The following is a 23489-nucleotide window of genomic DNA, read 5'->3' on the forward strand; positions in this document are numbered from 1 at the left end:
TAAAACAAAAAGAAAAGAAAAAAAACAATACACTAGAACCAAGACTTCAGAACAACAGCGAAAGAACAAGATCTGCCAATTTTATTTTTTCCTTTTATTTTTTATTAAGCTTCTTTGTTGTTCTTACAAATAGTTTATGGATCTCAAAATGCATTGCTTGAGCTAAAGAGAAGGGCATTTTAAATGGAATTTCTTGGGGCGGGAGGGATGGCTTAGCCATTAAGGCATTTGCCTGCAAAGCCAAAGGACCCAGGCTCGATTCCCCAGGACCCACATCAGCCACATGCACAGAGGGCACACTCATCTGGAGTTTGTTTGCAGTGGCTGGAGGCCCTGGTGTGCCCATTCTCTCTGTGTGTGTCTCTCTCTCCCCCTCCCCCTCCCCCTCTGTCAAATAAATACATAAATAAAAATAAAACATAAAAATTGAATCTCTTCATTACAAAAGTATATACCCTTTGGTTAATTTGTTAACATAAAATTTGTAATTAAATAAAGTTAGTGAGTTTGCAGACCCTCCAGGCACAGCTGAGCAGCCTCAGAAATGCATCTGTCAAAGTCTCATTTAATTTTTAATTCTTAGACATGCTGGGAAAGAGTCAGAAGGAAAGATAATTTGAAGTTATCCTAGAAAGACTCTGAATTCTGAAATACCTAGGAGGATCTCAGATTACTTGAGACCCCTCGGCTTTGTAACATATTTTAGAAAGCTATGTTCATATTTCACATCATTGGCTTTTTTATATTTGAAGTGACCGTCTGCTACTTTTTTTTAAAGTATCATCTATTTTATTGTCTTTGTTGTCCTCTTGAAGTCTTAAAATTAAAAAGCTTTACAGATGACTTCTATATTTTAAATGAGAAAATGAACATGGCTCCTTTTTTTTTCTTTTGGCTTTTCCCCACCTCCAAAAAAAAAAAAAAAACTGTCTGGTTCTATTCTATAAATTAATGAGCAAAGCATTAAGGGGGGGGAGGACAGAGAGAGAACTCACTTGCTTTTCTCTCCTTAATCCTAATAAAAGTTTGATTTTATTATTCAGTAACTTCAAAGTATAATAGCATCCTGCTGCTCAAAATCGTTCTTCCAGTTGATTTTGAATCTCCTGCCATGGCTGCCCTATATAGCCACCCAAGAATTCTACAGTAGAGTATGTCTGATGAATTCAATACCAAAGGTTCAAGTTGCATTAATATTCCAGCCTGAAGAATCCATTTGTAATTTGGCCTTTTTTGAGGGGCGGGGGGTTTTGAGGTAGGGTCTCACTCTAGCCCAGGCTGACCTGGAATTCACTATGTAGTCTTAGGGTGGCCTTGAACTCATGGCCATCCTCCTACCTCTGCCCCTCCACAACCCCCCCTCCAGTGCTGGGATTAAAGGCGTGCACCACCGCACATGGCTCAATTTTTTTTTTTCAAAGCAAGGGCTCACTCTAGCCCAGGCTGACCTGGAAATCACTCTGTAACCCCAGACTGGCCTCAGACTCAGGGTGATCCTTCTACCTCAGCCTCTAAGTGCTGGGATTAAAGGTGTGTGCCACCATACCCAGTCTTAAACTACAGAAGAACGGGCCTATAGGAGATGTCTGATGAGTGCTGGGTCAACTGAAAGAGATAAGCTTTGAATCTCCGGGTTTGTCCCAATTGGTGACATGAGATGTCATCACTTATTGCAAGAAGTATTTCCTCATCTCCATCTGGCTCAGGTGAACTACTATTTCTTGGAATGTTTGTTCTGACTCCACACTCAGGAAGGAGTCTCAGGCTGGAGAGATGCCTCAGCAGCTCTTGCCTGCAGAATTTAACAATCTGGGTTCAATTCCCCAGTACCTACATAAAGCCAGACGAACAAAGTGGTGCAAACATCATCTAGAGTTTGTAGCAGCAAGAAGCCTCAGCATGCCAATTCATTCTCTCTCTCCCTCCCTCCCTCCCTCTCTCTCTCTCTCTCTCTCTCTCTCTCTCTCTCTCTCTCTCTCTCTCCTTGCAAATGAAAACAAGGGGGGGACCAGAAAGTCTCTCTGTTGCTTCCCATGACCTGACTGGTGAGTGAGCTCTCCAGGCACCTGAGTGATGAATGTCATTCATTCCACCTTAATTAAGAAATTAGCATAATGATGCATGTGTCAGATTCCCTCCTGTGACATCAGCCAGCCTCCTTGAGGCCTGTCAGCTCTGGCACTCCTATATTCTAGTGTCAATGTGATGGATGCCTAGAAAACAACAGCCAGTGGAAACCTTGAGAAGGAACAGTCCACTGGCCTTCTTGATACAGCATCTCTACTGTTTTTGTCCCTCTTTAACCCCGTAGAACAAGTGACTATATTTATTATTCATCTGCTATATGTATAACTCTATTTTATGCTTTAACAAGTGTAAAGGAGGTATTAGAACATATTCCTGCCACCAAAAGGATTATAATTTATTTGATAAGCAAATTATATGGAAAAGGATAATAAATAATAAGACTGGGATTGGAGAGATGGCTTAGTGGTTAAAGCGCTTGCCTGCAAAGTCTAAGGACCCAGGTTTGATTCCCCAGGACTGACATAAGCAAGACGCACAAGGTGGCATATGCATCTGGAATTCGTTTGCAGTGGCTGGAGGCCCTGGAATGCCCATTCCCTCTCTCTCTAACTGCCTCATTCTCTGTCTTTCTCTGTCTCTCAAATAAATAAATAAATAAAATATTGTTTGAAATAAGACTGTGTATGTATCCATATATTTATTTCTATAGATGTCATAATCATGTATTGATCCATGTATTATTGTAACATAGGAAAGCACTTAATACATATATAATGATGCCTACAATGGTAAATTATCATGGATATAATGGTAATGGTAAATGCAGCACCCAAAACAGCCAAAACATACAGTGGACTATTTCTCTAGCAGTAGGAACAAATATACTTTGATCCAGGTCTGATTTCAATACAAAAAGAGAGAGAGAGAGAGAAAGGAAGGAAGGAAGAAAAGAAAAAAGAAAGGAAAGAAGAAATAAAGAGAAATCAGTATTTTCTGAGTCATATAGTATCAGTGGGAAAAAATCTGGATTTGATTATAGCTATAAAGTCATGTGTAAATTTAATATCCAGATGTATGAAGTGGACACCGTCAGATATAGCTGTGGTTGTAGAAATATGTGGATACTTTGAATAAAAGTGATACACACTGAGAATTCTGGGACTTGTGAAAGAATGTGCTTCTTTTGAAGATTTGACCTTTCCCCTGCACTGGAATAGGACCTTACAGTCCCTGTGATAATTTCTTAATTCCCTTTGCAATTTAGTCACATCCATGGGGAACAAATATGCGTTCTACACTACACCACTATGGCCTGGGCTCAGTTGCCAATACGTACAAGTTCTATATACCTCTCCTTTCCCAGAATCATATAAAGTAGTTATTATTATTTGCACTGAGACCAGCACCAGGGTTTGTAGTGACCATTCATTCAATTCTTTCTCAATTGCCTGCAAACAGTACAATGGGACCAAACTTCCTGCTCTTCCCATCTCTTCCCTTAGGGTGACAAGTTCCCTCTGCTGGAAAGTGACTTACAGAAGACCCTGTTTGTTTCTTTCCTGGAGAGCATCCTGAATTTCTATGTTAAAGACACTATCTCATGCCCTGTGACACAAAGTTTACACTTACCAAGGTGGCTCTGCATTCTTCTTGGACCTCCAAAATTCTGAAACTATCCAACTAAAGACAGAAGTAGGGTTAGAAGCCTGGTACCACCCTGGCACTGAAGCTCATCTACACTTCTTATGGAGACAGCTCTTCACCCCTTTCCAAATGCCTTTTCTTGGACACAGGCATGTTGCAATGGGGCTGGAGCTAAGGGACCAACTTGAATGTGTGCTCATTAGTTTCCTATTTGAGTTACCATTTTCTTGTCTTAGATAAGAAAAATATAAGGCAAAAAAAAGAACTGAAAAACTGAACCCCTGAAAACCATAAGCCACTTATTAAAGGTAAATCACAGTAATAACCAAAAATAGTTCTAAAGATAAATGTTGGAAATAGACTAAGCAACAAGTAAGAGAGAAAAAAAAATCCTGAATTTAGCCCAAAGCTGAATGAATGACCATTGAAAAAATGATGTAAGGATGTGTTTGCCCATATGTGGTAGACAGTACTGGGACTTCCTCTAGACACAATGGGCCTGAGTCCAGCCTTTTCTTGTGTCCAGTTGTGGTTTTTCATCTGAAGAGTTGGAATAGTTCAGACTGATATTAAAAAGATAGGAGGGGGGCTGGAGAGATGGCTTAGTGGTTAAAAGCTTGCCTGTGAAGCCTAAGGACCCAGGTTCAAGGCTTGATTCCCCAGGACCCACGTAACTCAGATGCACAAGGGGCCGCATGCATCTCGAGTTTGTTTGCAGTGGCTGGAGGCCCTGGTGCGTCCATTCTCTTATCTATCTGCCTCTTTCTCTCTTTGTCTGTCGCTCTCAAATAAATAAAAATAAACAACAGCAACAAACAGATAGGAGGGCTGGAGAGATGGCTTAGCTGTTAAGGCACTTCCCTGTGAAGCCTAAGGACCCATGTTGGAGTCTCCAGATCCCACATAAGCCAGACATACAAGGTCACACATGCCCACTAGGTGGCACAAGCGTCTGGAGTTCAAAGTGCAGAGGCTGAGGCCCTGGCACTCCAATTCTCTCTCTATCTCCTTGTCTGTCTCTCCAAAAAAAAAAAAAAAAGGAAAGGGACAAAAGATAGGAAATGAGCATTGGTGTCAAAGCCAAAGGAAGACTTAGCACCTGTGGCCACAGTAAAGATACGTGGATTTCTAGTTCCGCAACAGGAAGTCTAACTGATAACAGAACAAATTAAGCTGAGGACCATTAAACCTGGGGCCTAGAAGGCTGTCACCTTCGGAAGCACAGCTTTAGCTCTGTGGCTCTGGAGGATTGTTCATCTTCTGGGATGTGTTGAAATGCTTGGAATCCTGTAAGACCTCCCTGCGGGCCTCCAATCTTAATTCTAGCTCTCACACTGCGCTCAGTGCACCCACGCGCTTACTTGCAGTAATTCTTAGACAGCGATAGGGGGCGCAGTTTTGGATGAACCTATATGGCCTCCATTATGGGGGCAATAAAGGAATATAGCAACCTGGGCTCACCGAGACCTCCAGCCGCTGCAAACGAATTCCAGACTCAAGCACCACCTTGTACATCTGGCTTACGTGAGTTCTAGGGAATCAAACCTGGGTCCTTTGGCTTTGCAGGCAAGTGCCTTAACTGTTAAGCCATCCATCCAGCCCCTACGAGTTACATTCTAAGAAAAATTCAACTCCAAGAGCCTTTTTAAAATCCCTTGTTGGGGCTGGAGAGATGGCTTAGTGGTTAAGTTCCTGCTAGCAAAGCCAAAGGACCCAGGTTCGATTCCCCAGTGCCCACATAAAGCCAGATGCATAAGGTGGTGCCTACATCTGGAGTTTGTTTGTAGTAGCTAGTGACCCTAGCATTCCCATTCCCTCTCTCTCTCTCTCTCTCTCTCTCTCTCTCCCCTAAACAAATAAATAAATGTTAAAATAAAATAAAATAAAATCCCTTGTTGGTGATACAGGTCTATAGTTCCACTCTGGATCTATAGTTCCACTCTGGAGGTTGAGGCAAATTGAAAATTCAAGACCAGCCAAGTCCACTGAATGAATTCAAAGTCAGCTCCAGCAACTTAGTGCAAACTTCTCTCAAAATTAAAAAAAAAAAAAAAAAAAAAAAAAAGCTGGGTAGGGTGGTACATGCCTTTAATCCCAAGAGGCTGAATCCAAGTAGAAGGATTGCTGAGCGTTCTAGGCCAACCTGGGGTTACAAAGTGAGTTCCAGGTCAGCTGGGGCTAGAATGAGACCCTGCTTGGAAAACAAACAAAACAATACATTTTTTAAGTTGGGCTGGAGAGATGGTTTAGTGGTTAAGGCACTTGCCTCTAAAGCCAAAGGACCCAGGTTCGATTCCCCAGGACCCAAGTAAGCCAGATGCACAAGGTGGTGCATGCATCTGGAGTTTGTTTGCAGTGGCTAAAGGCCCTGGCAGGCCCCTTCTCTCCCTCTCCCTCTCTCTCTCTCTCTCTGTCTCTCTCTCTTTCTCTTTCTCTCTCTCTCTCTGCCTTCTCTCTCTCAAATAAATAAATAAAAATAAAAATATTTTATTTTAAAAAGCCAGGTATGGTGGGGCACGGCTTTAATCCCAGCACTTGGAAGGCAAAGGCAGGAGGATTGCTATGAGTTCAAGGCCACCCTGAGACTACATAGTAAATCCCAGGTCAGCCTGAGCTACAGTGAAACCCTACCTCAAAAAAATATTTTATTAAAAAAATAAAAAGAGAAGCTGGGTGTGATGGTGCACACCTTTAATCCTAGCACTCAGGAGTCAGAGGTAGGAGGATCACCATTAGTTCAAGGCCACCCTGAGACTCCATAGTGAATTCCAGGTCAGCCTGAGCTAGAGTGACACCTTACTTCAAAAAACCAAAAAAAAAAAAAAAAGTTTAAAAAAGGGCTGTTAATATAGCTCAGTTATAGAGTGTTTTGAAGGACCTAGTTCAATCCCCAGTACCAAGAAAAATATATATATATTTCTTAAACTGTTAAACTGTTGCCTCTCGAATGAGAAGATTATAATAGAAAAGAAATGGTCATGTGTGTGTACACATGTGTATGCATGTTTGTATATACCATGTATATACGTGTATACATGTGTGTGTACACCTTTATATGCACAGGAGTGCATTTGAGTGCTGTGTATATCATGTGTAGGTCTTAAGAATATTAAGGCAATGCACACAGTGCTTCCCAAATACCTCTTTCTGCCCTAGGGACTTGCTTCAAAGTAGACAAGTAGATGCTGTTCTTAAACAGCTATTGTAGACTCCTAAGGTCTGGAACAGATCATATGGTCTGGGATCTTACCTCCATGAAGTGAAGTTATTTTAAAATCATATTTTATTAATAAAGGACCACCCTGTTGTGGGAGCCATTCCTTTCTATCACACTGACCTCTATCAAACCTTCCCAGCCCAGAGCCTCTTTGATGAAAACTTAAACAATACAGTGTGCAGATATGAAAGAGGCTAAACGAGTCATCCAAAAATGGCCCAGACTTTAATTTCCCCTGGTTAGAGTCCTGAAGTGTCATCATTGTATGTGTGACACCTACTGTCTTGCTAAAAGATGACTGGCTGAGCTTACGGTGCTGGAGAACGGTCATTAGTTCAGTTCTCAGCCATGCCAGGTCTGGAGACCGGGCTCGGAGTCCCCTCGTTTCCTGCCAACTATGAAAGCGCATATGCCTGCCCAGAACTCTCTTCACAAGCAGCCACTGAGGTGCTTCTCCTACCCAGCCACTGGCTCTCCAAAGGCCACTTGGAGGCTCTTGCCCATCCCAGTGCTTCTCGCAGCTCCTGGCCCTCTTGTTATCTCTCTGCCTCTCCCTGTCTCGCATCTGCCTGTCTTCAGCTTCCGGGCCATGCCTGTTCCTTACTGGTGTTTAACCCAGGGTCACAACTTCCTCTTCACTCTTTCCATGTCGGTTCCCATGAGGTAGCACCAGATAGGACACCGGTGGTTTGCACTGTCACACACCAGTGACAGTCGGATACTCCCTCGACGCATTATATTAATAGCCAGGAGGGCTGGAGAGGTGGCTTAGTGGTTAAGACGCTTGCCTGCAAAGCCAAAGGACCTCGGTTGGATTCCCCAGGACCCACGCAAGCCATATCCACAAGGTGGCTCATGCATCTAGAGTTCGTTTGCAGTGGCTGGAAGCCCTGGCATGCCCGCTCTCTCTCTCTCTCTCCTGCTTTCCCTCTCTAAAATAAATAAATAAAAATAAAATATTTTTAAAAAATAAAAAAGAAGAAATATTAGCCAGGCGTGGTGGCGCAAGCCTTTAATCCCAGTACTCAGGAGGCAGAGGTAGGAGGATCATCATGAATTTGACGCCACCCTGAGACTACATAGTGAATTCCAAGTCAGCCTGATCTAAAGTGAGACCCTACCTTGGAAAAAAAAGAAAAAGAAAAAGAAAAAGAACTGGGAGCCCCATTGAGAGTATGCAAGTCATTTCTCTTCCTCTATCTCTGTGGAACTAGTTTGATATACAGTTGCTCATGAACAGACCTTCTGCTCATGTGCAGATTACTACTTTAATTGCTCATCTCTGTGGACAGTAAGGTTCCCATGTGTGTGTGTATGTGTGATGGGGCGGGGAGAGAGAGAGGGGGAAAGAAGAGAAGAGAAGAGAAGAGAAGAGAAGAGAAGAGAAGAGAAGAGAAGAGAAGAGAAGAGAAGAGAAGAGAAGAGAAGAGAAGAAAAGAGAAGAGAAGAGAGGAGAGAAAAGAGAAAAGGAAGTTAACTTGCAAGAACCATAATTTTTTGCCTAGGCTATATCACTTCGTAAGCCTATTCTGAATATGTCAAAACTATACTTTCTGGGGTTGGGAAGATGATTCGATGGGTAAAACAATTACCATGCATGAATAAGGACCTGCGTTCAAGTCTCCAGCACCTACATAAAAAGTTGAGTTTGGTGGCGTATACCTATAATCCCAGGGTTGGGGGAGCAGAGACAGAAGGGTCCCTGGAGCTTGCTGGCTAGCTAGTCAGGCCTAATTCATGAGCTCCAGGGGTTAGTGTGAGATCTTGTCTCAAAAAAAAATAAATAAAAAAGTAAAGGGGAGAACAACTGAGGAAGGCACCCGACATCAACCACTGGCTTCCATGTGTACAAGCACACGTGCACATATACCTCCACACACGCGTGCCCATAAACACACACACACACACACACACACACACACACACACACGCAGCATTGTACTTGCCACCTCAGAATTGAAGTGAGCGGGGAGAGGGTCAGGAGGTAAACTTTATTCCTGAAGTCTCATAAGTGAACATGTTAGTTTTCTGTCACTGCTGTAACAAACAGTCACAAAAGGGGGGAGAATTCAGTGGGGAGATGTCAGTGGACAGAGGAGCAGGAGAGGGCCTCCAAATGGACAAACCAGTATGCATCTCAGTCCTTTTGTGTGAAAGCAGACATATCTCGTGGATATGTGAGTATCTCCTGCCCTTTAGTCAATATTGGTTGGACTTAAATGTATAGATAGGTCATACTGTGTGGAAACAGTTAGCTTTGGAGTCCATTGAAATACTTTTGCCTAGACCATCTTTGATGACTACCCAGGGTTTGGACCGGAAAACAACAGACATTTCTAGCTACTTGGGGGGCTGAAGAGAACATTTAGCTTGACAGAATGAAGTGAGTACTCAGCTCTATGACGCTGGGTGAGTTGCGGAAGAGTTCTGGGTACTTGTCCGTGTGTGGGACACGACACTGCCCATCAGTATGTGAGGACAATTGCTTCTGCTACCTACTCAATGACTCACCTAACCCTATGCCACAAAGATCTGAGGTGCTCGACTTACTTAACAGAAAGCCAGTTCCTGCCATAACTTGGTCCTGCACCACAAAGGTCTTCATAGTTAGACATGAGGGCATGCGGTGGCAGCTCAAGCCAAAAGGAGGCATCACCTCCAGATACAGTCAACATCACCTCCTCCTCGGGGGCTGGAGTCTGGTCGCTTTCCAGTGTCTTGTCGAGCAGCCTCCCTTGCCAAGCCTGGTGATGAGATCACCCCCTGAGTACAACGGGCGCAGATGGGCCTGCTGTTCTGGCCTGCTCCCAGGAGAACTACTGCCTTCCCCTCTCAGCAGGGTGTGGGAACACCAAATGCCCTTCACTGGGCAGGATCGTGGCTGTCCTTTGTGTGAGGCTTGTATTGCTCTGTCATGCATCTTTCCCTGGATAAAAGAGGGTAAGAGAAGTTTCTCAGATTTGATTTCTCGGTGGGAACTGTTTGCCCTGGAAGCTACCTACACCACTGCTAATTGAGACCAGAGCTCACAAGGAGGGCCTGAGAATGGCACCCGGATGAACTTTTTGGTGGGCTGATTTCTATGATCTCATCATGACTGGGTTGTGGATGCATGTTAATAATATCCAGGATTCACCGTTTCCCAAAGGCTGGGTACCACATCCAGGTATTTTCCTTTGACTAGTTCCCTACCTTGGAATACCTAATGTGTTCCATACAGTTAGACACGTAAAGCCTTCATTGAAGAAGGCCGCTGAACATCCTGGCCCCTAACAATCCAGCAATTGAGAAGCTGGAAATCTCCGAGCCGCTCCGGGTCCTGAAGAGCTAAATTTGATATGGGCTTCTATTAGAGAGATTACAGTAAAAAATAACAATCAGCTCTGTGATGATCCCGTGTGGAGGGGAAGGGTGGGGAGGAGTAGATTTGGCTGAGGACAAGCCCAGACTTTCGTCACAGGGACAGACCAAAGTGTTAACACAAAGGGAAGACACGAGCATCCTGCCCACCGCACTTCAACCACAGATAACATGGCCCTTCTCTTGGCCTGGTCCACACACTGACCTCCTGGCCAGGTCCCCCACCTTAGCTGCCCCGACCCAGCCTAGCTGCGGACATGCTCAGCGGATCTGGGTCCTACGGAAGACGCTGCCTGGCTGAGCTCTCACAGTGAGTCTGCATTTCGGTTTCCCTTTTCTTTCTTTCTTTCTTTCTTTCTTTCTTTCTTTCTTTCTTTCTTTCTTTCCTTCCTTCCTTTTTTTTTTCTTCTAACAAAAGAACTGCTTTTAAAATAATTGTGGGAGTGGGGAGAAGAGAATGCAGAGAGAGAGAGGAAGGCAGGGAGTAAGTAAAGTTTCAAATCTGCCTACAACTTTCTGTTCTCAACTGCAGAATGGTTCTGACTCACTGATTTTGCATTCCTGGGGTGCCTTAGGAGGAGAGGTATACCTATAACAACCCGGTTTCTCTGTCCCAAATACCATCCACAGGGCATTGTGTTGCTAAAGATCTGCTGTTAATTTAGACCTGAGCCCTCTGCCTCCAAGCCATCCATTTGCAGAGCTCAGAGATTTCACTAAAGCCACACGTTGCCCAATCCCCAAAGTAAACAGCCTGAAGCTCTCAGCACACTGACCATCTGACTGGGCCAGGGCAAGACCCAGAGCATATGCTATTGATCAGGGATTGTTCAGATAATGGGCTGTAAGGTTTTAGGATCATGAAATCCTGGAATGTGAAAGTGAGATGGGGCCTCTAGAATCCTCTGGTGTGAGACAGACAGGGAAATGGAGCCCCCCCCCCACACAAAAAGAGTAACTCAAGTGACCCAAAGTCGGACAACAGTCAGTAGGGAATCCGTGTCTCTGTATTCCCCGGAGGCGAAGGCCGTTTTCACACAGGCGTTTAGGAGGTCTGAAAACCTTATTGGGTCTTGGGAAAAACTTGTGAGCAAGAGTGAGAGAACCAAATGGCCTTTCTTTCCCATATCTGAGGGCGCTGGCGCCCATTCAGAGTCACAATTGCTCTTCCAGTTCTTCTAGCCTTTGGGTAGCAGTTAATCTAATAAACAGAAGAACCCAGCAGGGTCCTAAAAATGAGACCCACATCCATACTATTTTCAGATTTCTTGGTTAACCAGTTTTTTTGTTTTTTTTTTTTAAGTGTGATCACATAAATGGGAGAAATCAAGGGGACTTGGGAGGTTATAACCTATACAGCGCAGCGCTTGTCAAATTTCTTTTAGAATCCTAATCGTTCAGGGAATCCTATTAGGTCATGGGATGTGTGAACTAACTAGTTTTAGCTTTGAATCCCCATTACTGTCCAATCACGGCCCATTGCTCATCTCCACCCGGGTCTTCACCCCTGCCTGCATTACCAATCCCCACCTCAACTCTCCTGAAACTTCTTTGAAATCTTCGATATCCATGGAAAAGTTCAGAAGCCACTGATCTTATGACTTTCATGTCAGAGGAGGAAACTGAGGCACATGGGTGCTAAAGGCCGGGTCCCGGACCCACAGCCAGTCAGCACCAAGACCAAGCTTGTTCCTCTCACCCTCTCCCTCACGGCTCCTCTTGCATTCAACACCTGCTCCTGGCTCTCCTGCCACGCCAACATGCCTGTGGTTCTAGCAGTTTACTCTGTCCGTGTTTCTCTGCTTCTGCCCACTTTTAACACTTCCTGAACTTCAGCAAGTACTGCCTTCCACCTCCATGATTATAATTTCCTCCCATATGGCCTTATCCACTTCCTAATCCAATCCCTGCCCCACCCCATCATTACCTCTGAGGAGAAAAGGCCACTTTGCTCCATGTGTTCAAAGTTCCCTACAGCCTGTCCATGGTTTTCCTTCCCATTGCGAGCTCCCCTTTTCCCTCTCCAGCCCAGTGAGATCACTTTCTGCTCCTTGATCCATCACGGAGAAGATACCCTGTCTCTCCATCTGCTATCTTCTTCCCTAAGCCTCCCTCAGTGCCTCTCTTCTCTGGGCACATCTTCTATTAGTAGCCTGGTATTAAAGTAGCAGAGGACATGTCTTTCTTCCCCCTAGAATAATTCATTTGAGGGCTGGAACTGTTTTGAATCTTTGAAATTTCAGTCACCGAAATGGTGCTGGTGTTCATGTATTCTGGTGTGTATGTATTCTTTAAGTTTCCTGTTATTGACCATATCAATCAAACTCATTTCACCTATGTTTATACTTTTCGTTTCAGACATTTGAACATAAATCCTCACCTTTGGCTTTACGAGATGCGTTAGGCTAAATGCTAAAGCAGGTGGCAGGCGTCTGGCCAGATGAACTTAAAATTTCTATCTATGCCTTTCCATCAGATACTCTATCTTGGTTTTGTCACCTACAGAGCAAGATTGGCAGTGTTTTTTTTTTTTTTTTTTTTTTATGAGGCACATAATTAAAATTCTAAAACGCCAAGACATACACAAAGACCGTGCTGTTTTCCAGGGCAGGTGTGAATGGCTGTTCCGCTCTTCAGACTTCAAGGTGTGTTTAGCTCATCTTGCCGGGTCACCAGGAGAGTCTGTCCCTTGCAGCTCAGTGTTTTCACTGTTGCTTTTTCTCCTATTTCCATGGTTTATGAACCTTACTTGTATAAAGAATTTGGGTTGGGGCTAGAGAGATGGCTTAGCAGCTAAGGCACATGCCTGTGAAGCCTAAGGACCCAGGTTTGATTCTCCAGGTCCCACATAAGCCAGATGCACATAGTGGCACATGCATCTGGAGTTCATTTGCAGTGGCTAGAGGCCCTGGTGCACCCATTCTTATTCTCTCTCTCTCTCCCTCCCCCCCCCCCGACTGTAATAAATAAATAAAAATAAAAATCTTTTTAAAAAGAGTTTGGGTTGCTTGCAAATACAGCCTAGTAAGTCTTGTATTTCTTGGGGCTGGGAAGATGACTCAGCAATTAAAGATACTTGCTGCCTACTGACTTGAGTTCAATTCCCAGCACCCACATAAAGCTGGAAACAAAATGGCACACTGGCCTGTCTTCCTATGTTCCCGTAGCAATGGGAGGTGAGGCCTGAAGAATCCTGAAGCTCCAGGACCAGCTAGGCTGACCTTCCCAGGGACAAAAATGAGACATCCCGGCCTGGAGAATGGCTTAGCAGTTAAGGTGCTTGTCTGTGAAGCCTAAGGACCCAGGTTCGATTCCCCAGTACCCATGCAAGCCAGATGCACAAGGTGGCGCATATGTCTGGGGTTCATTTGCAACAGCTGGAGGCCCCAGTGGGTGCGTTTTCTCTCTTCTTTTTCAAATAAATAAATAAAAATAAAATATAAAAAATGAGAGATCCTGTCTTCAAAACAAGGGAAAGGATATTCCTAAACACTCCAAGGTTTTTCTCTGACCTCCACATGCATGCCATAGACAAATATAATTTAAAAGAAAACAGAGATGCATATTTCTTATTGATCTTCGGGATGAAAGCATCTAGTTCTTCAGATGGAACGGTGGACATCTTGTTCTTTATTTTCTCAATTTTTAACATTTTCCATGATTATAAAAAAAATCCCATGGTAATACCCTCCCTCTCTCCCCCCACTTTCCCCTTTGAAATTCCATTCTCCATCATATCCCCTCCCCATCTCAATCAGTCTCTCTTTTATTTTGATGTCATGATCTTTTTCTCCTCTTATGATGGTCTTGGACATCTTGTTCTTGGGTCACATTTTGTGACACGTGTGGCAGAACTGATATTAAATGTTAAAATCAAGGAAATAGAGGAAGTTATTTCATTGCACTGTTGTTTGGGGGAACATATTTGAATATACTACTGTATAAATAAGTGATTGGCATAATTTTACAAGCATCTTCAGAAATGACTGAAGTAATGCATCAAAAAGTGTTCAGCTTTTTTTAAAAAAAAATTTTATTTATTTATTTGAGAAAGCAAAAGAGAGAGAGAGGGAGAGAGAATGGGCATGCCAGGGTTTCCAGCCACTGCAAACAAACTCCAGATGCATGAGCCACCTTGTGCATCTGGTTTATGTGGGTCCTGAGGAATCAAACCAAAGTCCTTTGGCTTTGCAGGCAAGCGCTTTAACCACTAGACCATCTCTCCAACCCTGGAAATGTTCAGCTTTTAAAAATGTATTGGGATATGGTGTTTTATTCAGTATGACCAAGGAATGTAACATTCCAATTTCCCAACAAGATGAATGTTTTAATAATAAAAGAAAGTTTCTCTTTCCCTTACTTAAAATCAATATGACAACATATTTGAAATAATTTCTAATTTCTGGGAGTTGCTATTGTAAGCATAGTTTTCTATTTTTATTTATTTGTTTGAGAGAGAGGTAAAGAGGGAGAGAGAGAGAATGGGTGCACCAGGGCCTTCAGCCACTGCAAACGAACGCATGTGCCACCTTGGGCATCTGGTTTACGTGGAACCTGGATAATCAAACCTGGGTCCATTGGCTTTGCAAGCAAACACCTTAACCAGTAAGCTGTCCCTTCAACTCATAAGCATAGTTTTTGAGATATGCTGTAAACCAGTAACATTGCAAAGGATAAAATACCGATATTAAAAGGGATCCGACTATTATGCTGACTGCCTGGTGCATAAATCTCTTCTAGTAGCTGGCAACACGCCCCCTTCGTGTGTCAAACCCCATTCTGTAGTAGCCAAGGACACCAAGAAACTCATCAGTTAGAATTTTGTCCCAAATGAAAATGAGAAGTCTGGTTTGAGAGATTTTCCCTTGGGGAAAAAAAAAAAAAAAAAGACTTGCAAATATTGTGACTATTGGTTTGTATTCCAAAGCGATCACTTTAGGGATCAAAGATAGGTTTTCGATGGTTGTGTTTTCTGGACATCTTTTCTGGTGAAGGGGGAACGTTACTAATACTTATGGATAAGCAACAGGATAGCATGGCATTAAAAAGAATAAGTAAGGGCTGGAGAGATGGCTTGGCGCTTAAGCGCTTGCCTGTGAAGCCTAAGGACCCTGGTTCGAGGCTCGGTTCCCCAGGTCCCACGTTAGCCAGATGCACAAGGGGGCGCACGCGTCTGGAGTTCGTTTGCAGTGGCTGGAAGCCCTGGCGCGCCCATTCTCTCTCTATATATATATATCTGTCTTTCTCTCTGTGTCTGTCGCTCTCAAATAAATAAATAAAAATTAAAAAAAAAAAAGAATAAGTAAGTGTGCCTTGCAGATATTCCGCAGTCTGTCAGGAGTATTTTTCAAGTATGGTGATTATGGGGGGGGGGTTGGAGGGGTTCCTCTAAACCTTTATGCAGGTGCTCTTGATTGTCTGCGTGTCTCCCCTATGAATGGCCAGCTGTACCCACTAGGAACTTGGTGGCCACGGTGGACACTGTCTGGCTCGTTGTCCTTTTATTCTCTGTGCCTTTGGCCAGTCAATCCTTGAAATAGACCTTTTCTGTATATTATTATCCCTCCATGCCCATCAAAAAATGACTTCTCGGGCTGGAGAGATGGCTTAGCGGTTAAGCGCTTGCCTGTGAAGCCTAAGGACCCCGGTTCGAGGCTCGGTTCCCCAGGTCCCATGTTAGCCAGATGCACAGGGGGGCGCACACATCTGGAGTTCGTTTGCAGTGGCTGGAAGCCCTGGCGCACCCATTCTCTCTCTCTCCCTCTATGTGTCTTTCTCTCTGTGTCTGTAGCTCTCAAATGAATAAAAAATGAACAAAAAATATTTTAAAAAAATGACTTCTCAGGGTTAGGTGTAGCTGTGTCAAGAAGAGGGGACAGGAAAGGAGCTTTGCTGCTCTCTGAATGCTCACTTGTGCTGGCATCCCAAACCACGTGGCATGGATGTGCCTCCCACTGCTGGGGTTCCTCGCACTGGCTCCCGATGTATCTTGGGTTTACAAAAGGTGGCTGCGGACTAGCTGGCCTGACATCCGACTACCATGCGTAATGGCATATGGTGCTCCAAAAACACAATTTACAGATGAAAGTTTTGGAAAAGCTTCTTTACTCATGTAATGCTGCCTGGATTCATTTCCAAACCTAACTGGATTTTTAAGAGGACTCTATTTTTAAAAAATCCGTTAAACCTCCGTCGTTTCCATCTATTCATTCAACAATTCTTCGGGGAGGCTTTCTGTACCCGTTAGCCCTGGTGAGAGCTAAGAACACAGACAAAAATAATGCACAGGCTCTGGCCCCAAGCTGAGCTTATCTTGTAACCTCCCTGAGTCCTGTACTTATTCCTACTCTTTCCATCCAGTAGTATACACACACACACACACACACACACACACACACACACACACACTCAGAGCTATGGCTTCAGTCAGAACGATGCAGCCCCATGGTCACCATCATCTCCATCACTGGCCTCAATTGTTTTTTTTCTCATGATCTGATGGAAACATATTGTTCTTTAGGACCCAATTTATCTATCTATGTATCTATCTTTCACCTATTTATCTATGTAGTGTACATAGGTATATATGAAACACAAGCTTCTCAAGATGGTGTCCATCTTTATTTACTAGGTATGATTCCTTTAGTACATATGATTTACTATTTCATATTAAAATGTGAGTCCTGACCCACTAGAGAGATTTCATAAGCTGAAAGCAGGTTACATACTGAGGTGTGAACTACTGAGCATATCACATGACATTAGTGGTTCTAGTCACTGCATTGAGAGCAGCTTAGGAAGGTCTGCTAGCCAGCGGTCACCCAGGCCATTGCATCCAGGGGTCATCCTGGAGACTGAAGGAAAAGGTTTCTGAATGGGAGTCGAGGACCTCGAATCTGCTCTGACTCCTCGAATCAGCACTGTGATCATGAGAAAGTCACTTTGACTCGCAGCAACACAGCCATAAATCTAAGATGCGGATACCTGCCCCACACATCTCGAGGGTGAACAAGGACATCCAAGGTATGACATGCAGCGAGGTGTACAGAAAAAATATTAAGTACCAAACCAAACGAGGTTATTGTTAAATAACTTGATTTCTCCCAATTAAATTTTAACATCAGAAGAACAACTTAGGGAGACCATATGTTCCCAATAGAGCTGGGCAAGGATCCTGAAACAGGCTGCAAGGTGATGTAACTTCGTTAAACTTGAAAATCACGGAGTGACATTGGTTTGTGATGTCGTAACTGGGTTTATAGTTAGGAAATCCAGCCAGGTCACCCTCACCCCTGTGACCTTAAATGCTTTTCTGGTTTTAAAATCAAGGAAGTAACTAGGTGGTCGATGGGTTGTTAAGTCCTGAGCCAGTCTGAGGGGGAGTACCTTGCCTGATATTATCTGTCCTTCCCTGCTAGGTTTGTAAACATTTATCTCCACTGTTTTGAAGGCTACTTTTTTATTAAAACAACCAATGGTAAACAAAACTTAACTGGTAAGAGACTTTTATTAAGTAAGTTTTAATGGACTGGAGAGATGGCTGAGCTGTTAAGGCATTTGCCTGCACAGCCAAAGGATTCCTTTTCCACTCTCTAGGACCCAGGTAAGCCAGACAAGGGGGCACATGCATCTGTAGTTCCTTTGCAGTGACTGGAGGCCCTGACATGCCCATTTTCTCTCCCTCCCTCTCTCTTCCTCTCTCTCTCTCTCTCTCTCTCTCTCTCTCTCTCCCTCCTTCTCTCTCTCAAATTAATAAACAAAATATATTTTTTATAAAAGAAAGTTTTAAAAGCACAAACTTCTAGAGAAACTATGGCTTGTTACTAAGTGATCTCCCACCTTTCCTTCATAACTCTCCTGAACCTTATCTCACACAGATGTTCATTAGAAAGAATGCTTCTTTTGTACTGGAGAGAGGGCTTAGTGGTTCAGGTGCCTGCTGGCAAAGCTAAAGGACCCAGGCTCATTTCCCCAGGGCCCATGTAAGCCACATGCACAAGGTGGCACATATATCTCAAGTTTGTTTGCAATGACTAGAGGCCATGGTGTGCCCATTCTCTCTCTCTCTCTCTCTCTCTCTCTCTTGTTCTAATAAATAAACGACATATATTTTTTAAAAGAATGTTTCTTTCAAGTTGTGCTGAGTTCCTGTTTAGACCCTACCCCACCCTAGACATCTGCCCCTTATGAGCTACCTCTGCCTACTATAATCACTCTGGGTCCTTGTTCTACCTTGTCATGACTGCTTTCCAGTTGTCTTAGTCAGCTTTCTGTTACTGTGATAAAATGCCCGAGATAGGGCTGGAGAGATGGCTTAGCGGTTAAACGCTTGCCTGTGAAGCCTAAGGACCCCGGTTCAAGGCTCGGTTCTCCAAATGACTCTACCTGTCATTTCAGATATAGCATAAAGGAAACAATAAAGTAAGAATCATATTCTCTCTTAAGAGAAGAATGAGTTTCCACTTTTGTTCTTTGTCAAGCAAAGCACTGTTCATAAAATACCACACCAATGGCCACAGCTCCTCGCTGCCCTATGTAGTTTCTAGAGAAAAATAATAAAATATCTAACATTTAAGCATTGTTTTGAAACTGATTTTTATGACCACGGTAGCCTCTGTGTTGCACGTGTGTGTATGTGTGAGCTCACACGCATACCCGGTGTGTATGCATGTGTAGGTACACACATGTCAGGGCACATGAGTGGGGGTCAGGGGACAACCCTGGGGTGTTGCTTCTCACATTGGGATGTTTGCAAACAACCTTGGGATGTTTGCAAATAAACTTGGGATGTTTGCAAACAACCTTGAGATGTTTGCAAACAACCTTGGGATGTTTAAGACAGGATATCTCTTGTTTGCCACCACGAACACCAAACTAGCTTGCCTGAGAGCTTTGGGATTCTCGTGCCTCTGCCTCCCGTTGCCATGGGTTTGTTGCGATCACAGCCACATGCACCACTTGTATTTGGCTTTATGTGGGTTCTAGGGATCCGTGCTTCAGGTGTCAAGCTTGACCAGCAAACACTTTAAACTACTGAGCCATCTCCTCAGCCCTGAGGTGTTAGTTTTCATAGCTATTTAATACACATGTATGATATGCCTGAAAATTGAATGGAAAAAGACTGCTCAGTGAGCTTTGTCATGAGTAAGTTGAAGCCAATGAGCTTGGGGACATTTGAAACAGAAGGAATGACTTTAGTGAGGACCAATGTTCTGCTCTGGCAGATGGCCTTGGTGGTGTGAAGCTGTCCTGCAGGCTGGGACAAAATCTCTATGTTCCTATTACACAGGCTAGATCACACCCTGGATGACCCTTTCTTGACCGACTGGAAACTAAGTCCAGATCTTCTCATCCACATCTGTGTAAAGTCATGCGTGACTAAGTGTGACCTTGAACCTTGTAATAATGGTTTAAATATGACATGTCCCTCATAGGGTGTTTCATACTCAGTTCTCAGTTGATGGTGCTGTTTTGAGGTTTTTGGAAACTTTGGGAGATGGGATCTCAGTGGGGGAAGGTCACTGAGGAGGGATTCCTGGGGGTAGTGGGGGTGTAACTTGTCTCGGTTGCTTCCTGTTGCTCTGCTTCTTGTCCACCATGAAGTAAGGCTGAGGAACTCCTCCACCACCATGATGTTTTGCCCAAGCAACCACGGATTGGGTCTTCCAAAACTATGATCCAAAATTAGTACTTCCTCCTCAAAGTTGTTCTCTGAAGTGTTTTGGTCATAGCCGTGTGCAGAACAATTATTATGAGCAGGTTGCTTGACGTCACTGTGTCCTGCTTCTCCACCCTTACAGGGTTGTGGTAGTTTGAATAGATGGCCCCCCAATATAGTCAGTGTTTCATTAGTTTGTACTTTGGATCTGCAGCCACCTGGCTGGAGAAAGTGTCACTGACTGGATCTTAAGATATGGTGGTGGGTTTGAAATTCCAATATAATGATATACAATGTGCCTAGTTCCACCTGGAGTCTTGAAGTATGCTGTGTGGTTTGGCTTTGGGCTTTTTCTGTCTCTGCTCAGACCTGTGAATGCACAGCCAAGCTGCTTCTGCCATTATGGGACTTCCCTTGGATCTGTAAGCTTCAATAAATATCCCCTCTCCCCTAACTGTGCCTGGTTTGGAAGTTCATCTCAGCGAACCTGAAGCTGTCTGCTACAAGGGTTAATAAAAGTAAAGGCGCCAGCAACACAAAAGTGCATGAACCACAGGGGATACATAACCAGCATTGCTGCTCCCTCCTCGCCTTTCCCTCTGAACAGGTCTCTTCTCAAGTCCCTGGACTTGGCCCAGCGAGGCTGACGAAAATGCTGATGGAATTCAGTTTCTGGTTGACCTGGACTCCTTCAAACACTTACTCACTCATCAGAAAAATCAGAGTACGACATCTCAGATTGTAGTTGTTTACTACCAAAAAGGAGAAAATTCGTGTGTCCACACTTTGCATCAAGGAAATTTGTTCAAAACTGACATTTTAGCCAATATATAGAATCTCTATTTTTCTTAGCCTAACCCAGGGAAGATGGACATGATAAGATGTAGAGATTTGCTTGCCTTGCAAATGCCACCCCAGTCTTTAAGTATTCTGTTTTTAATATATATATAACATGTTATATATTATATATGTATGTATATATATAATATATTATATATTATATATGTATTTATTTATTTATTTATTTATTTAAGAGAGTCAGAGTATAGGCACACCCTTTGCCACTGCAGATAGACTCCAGACTCATGCACCACTTTGAGCATCTGGCTTTATGTTGGTGGAACTGGGGAACTGAACCCAGGCTGACAGCTTTGCAAGCAAGTGCCTTTAGCCTCCAAGCCATCTCCCCAGCCCTTTTATGTATTCTTCATGGGTGACGTATAGGTTCCGGAACACTGACTTCTAGAATATCTTGCATCCCAAGCCCATTGTTTTGTTAACAACACCCAAAGCAAGGTGTTTCTTATTTCTGAGTTTCTGAGCTCACTGGTCTGTGAGAGAGGGACAATAGAAGGCAGTGTAGTAATAAGCACGGGGCCTGGGTGTCAGTCAGAGTTCAGTAGGCAGGGAGGGGGGAAGTGATTAGCAGTGCGAGCCACTGGCATGAACAGGTGCATAGGAGATGCGTCCAAGGACTGCAAGGCAATCATGAACGTGGGGGTGACCCGGATGAAGTGACTCCATTTCAGGTCTGCTGCCCTAACAAAGTACTGGTAACTGGGTGGCTTTAGAACAACAAAAACTTATTGTCTCACCGTTCTGGAGGCTAGAAGTGCTCCCTCTGGGATCTGCATGGAAGGATCTGTTCTTGCCTCTTCCGGCTTCTGGTAGCCCAGCAGGACGCCAGAAATTTCCCATGCCACTCTCATGGGTCAGTTCACATGGGCCTCCCTCAGCGCATGCTTGGGTTTGTGTCTGAAAGGCAGCAGGTTTAATGGCTCGCATCACACCTTCCTGCCCATACCTTCACTTGATGACCTCCAAAGACCCTAGTTCTCAGTTATTCACAGTGTGAGGTACTGGGGGCTAGGACATCAGCAAATTGCTGTAAGGGCACAATTCAACCCATAAATGAGTACACAGACATCATAGGATTATGTTAAATGTGACAAGTCTAGCCGTGCCTTCACAAACTGAGAAAACCTCTTGCACCCTGGAGGGGTCTATTGTGAAAAACTGCTTTGTACTGTTGAGTAGCCTTCTGATAAATAGTTCCTAAAATTAAGCTCTCTAGACCTAAACTTAAGAGTGATTTCTTTAAAAAAAAATTAATATTTATTCATTTATTTGAGAGAGAGAGAGAGGCAGATAGAGAGAAAGAGAGAATGGGCACACCAGGGCTCCCAGCCACTGCTAATGAACTCCAGACGCATGTGCCCCCTTGTACATCTGGCTTACGTGGATCCTGGGGAAGCGAACCAGAGCCCTTAGGCTTCACAGGCAAATGCCTTAACTGCTAGTCATTTCCCCAGCCCTTAAGAGTGATTTCTGTTTGACCCTCACCGCACGAGGGACCCCTGGGAAACGTCTCTCATCTCTCTCCATCCCCAAGGGAATCAGTCGGCTGTGCAGTCCTGCACTAAATCATAGGCTTAGACAAGTTCACACCATGGGCATTATGGTTTCACTTCTCCCTTTGCTAGAAACGTGTTTAAATGTCTGACTTTATTTCAATATGTACTTCAACCCATGCAGTCTGCCTCTCCTGCATCTCAAGATGGTCGAGCAAGAAGGAGACCATAAAACAGCCCTACCCCACCTCAGGGAATGGAGTGACTCTGCAAGTAGGCTTCCCCCTCCACCTCCCTAGAGACCTAGGAAGGCTGTTTTGGTGAGACTAAGAGCATTAGACTTCAGAGGACTCAAGGAACTCTGGGTGATCCCAATGCGTCTGTTCCATATAGGTTCACTGATTGGTTTCAGTTTTGTTTTTGAAACAGAATTGGAGTTTATTAAGAAATAGTTTCAGGGCTAGAAGGATAGCTTAACAGTTAAGGCACTTGTCTGCAAAGCTGAAGGACACAGTTTCAATTCCCCAGGATCCTTGTGAGCCAGATGCACAAGGTGGCGCATGCATCTGGAGTTCATTTACAGTGGCTGGAGACCCTGGTGTGCCCATTCTCTCTTTCTCTATCTACCTCTCTCCTCCTCCTCTTCTTCTTCCTCTCTCTCTCTCTCAAATAAATAAAACTAAAATGTTATTAAACAATGGTTTCAATAGATTCAAGCATGGGCATTACAGGAGAGAAGGAGGTTGCTTAGGAAAAGGAAAATGCACATCAAAGATACGGGCACAGGTTTCTCGAGAGAGAGATTACACCTAGGTCCAGCAGTTGTAACAATTGCACCATTTTTGGAGCATGTCCCTGGTGGATGGGGGTGATCTGAGGAGAACAGGGGTGTCTGAGAAATCTCTTTACCTTCTTCTCGAGTTTTTCTTGGAACCGAAAACAGCTTTCAAAATGTTAAACATTTAAAATAAATAAGTAACAGGAAGGGTTGGCTCCTTTGGAGGGCTAGAAGGGAGATTCCGTTTCCTGCCTCTCTCCCGACTTCTGGGTTCCTTGCCAGCAATCTTCAGTATTCCTTGGCTTGTAGAGGCATCACTCTGGTCCTCTGCCTTGTGTGGCATTCTCCCTGTGTCTTTTCAGAGTGCTCCTTTTTATAAGGACATCAGTCGTACTGGATTAATACCCACCCTAATGATTTCATGTGAAGGCCCAACTTCCAAATAAGGTTACA

At 44.0% G+C, this 23489-nt stretch overlaps 1 protein-coding gene across 7 annotated transcripts in view; it reads left to right on the forward strand.

Annotated features, from left to right (window-relative positions):
• The window catches only part of Cald1 (caldesmon 1), a 212055-nt gene that overhangs the window by 110414 nt on the left and 78152 nt on the right, over positions 1-23489 (forward strand). Inside the window, exon 1 of one of the 7 annotated variants that reach the window (XM_045160134.1) lies at positions 10306-10559. The exons of the other annotated variants lie outside the window; for them this stretch is intronic. Within the exon in view, the coding sequence (XP_045016069.1) occupies positions 10507-10559 (53 nt within the window). The 5' untranslated portion in view covers positions 10306-10506. Of the gene's footprint in view, positions 1-10305; positions 10560-23489 lie in introns of those variants that run through there. 7 annotated transcript variants of the gene reach the window in all.

This window comes from Jaculus jaculus, chromosome 10 (genome assembly GCF_020740685.1).
Source record: "Jaculus jaculus isolate mJacJac1 chromosome 10, mJacJac1.mat.Y.cur, whole genome shotgun sequence".
Lineage (NCBI taxonomy): Eukaryota > Metazoa > Chordata > Mammalia > Rodentia > Dipodidae > Jaculus > Jaculus jaculus.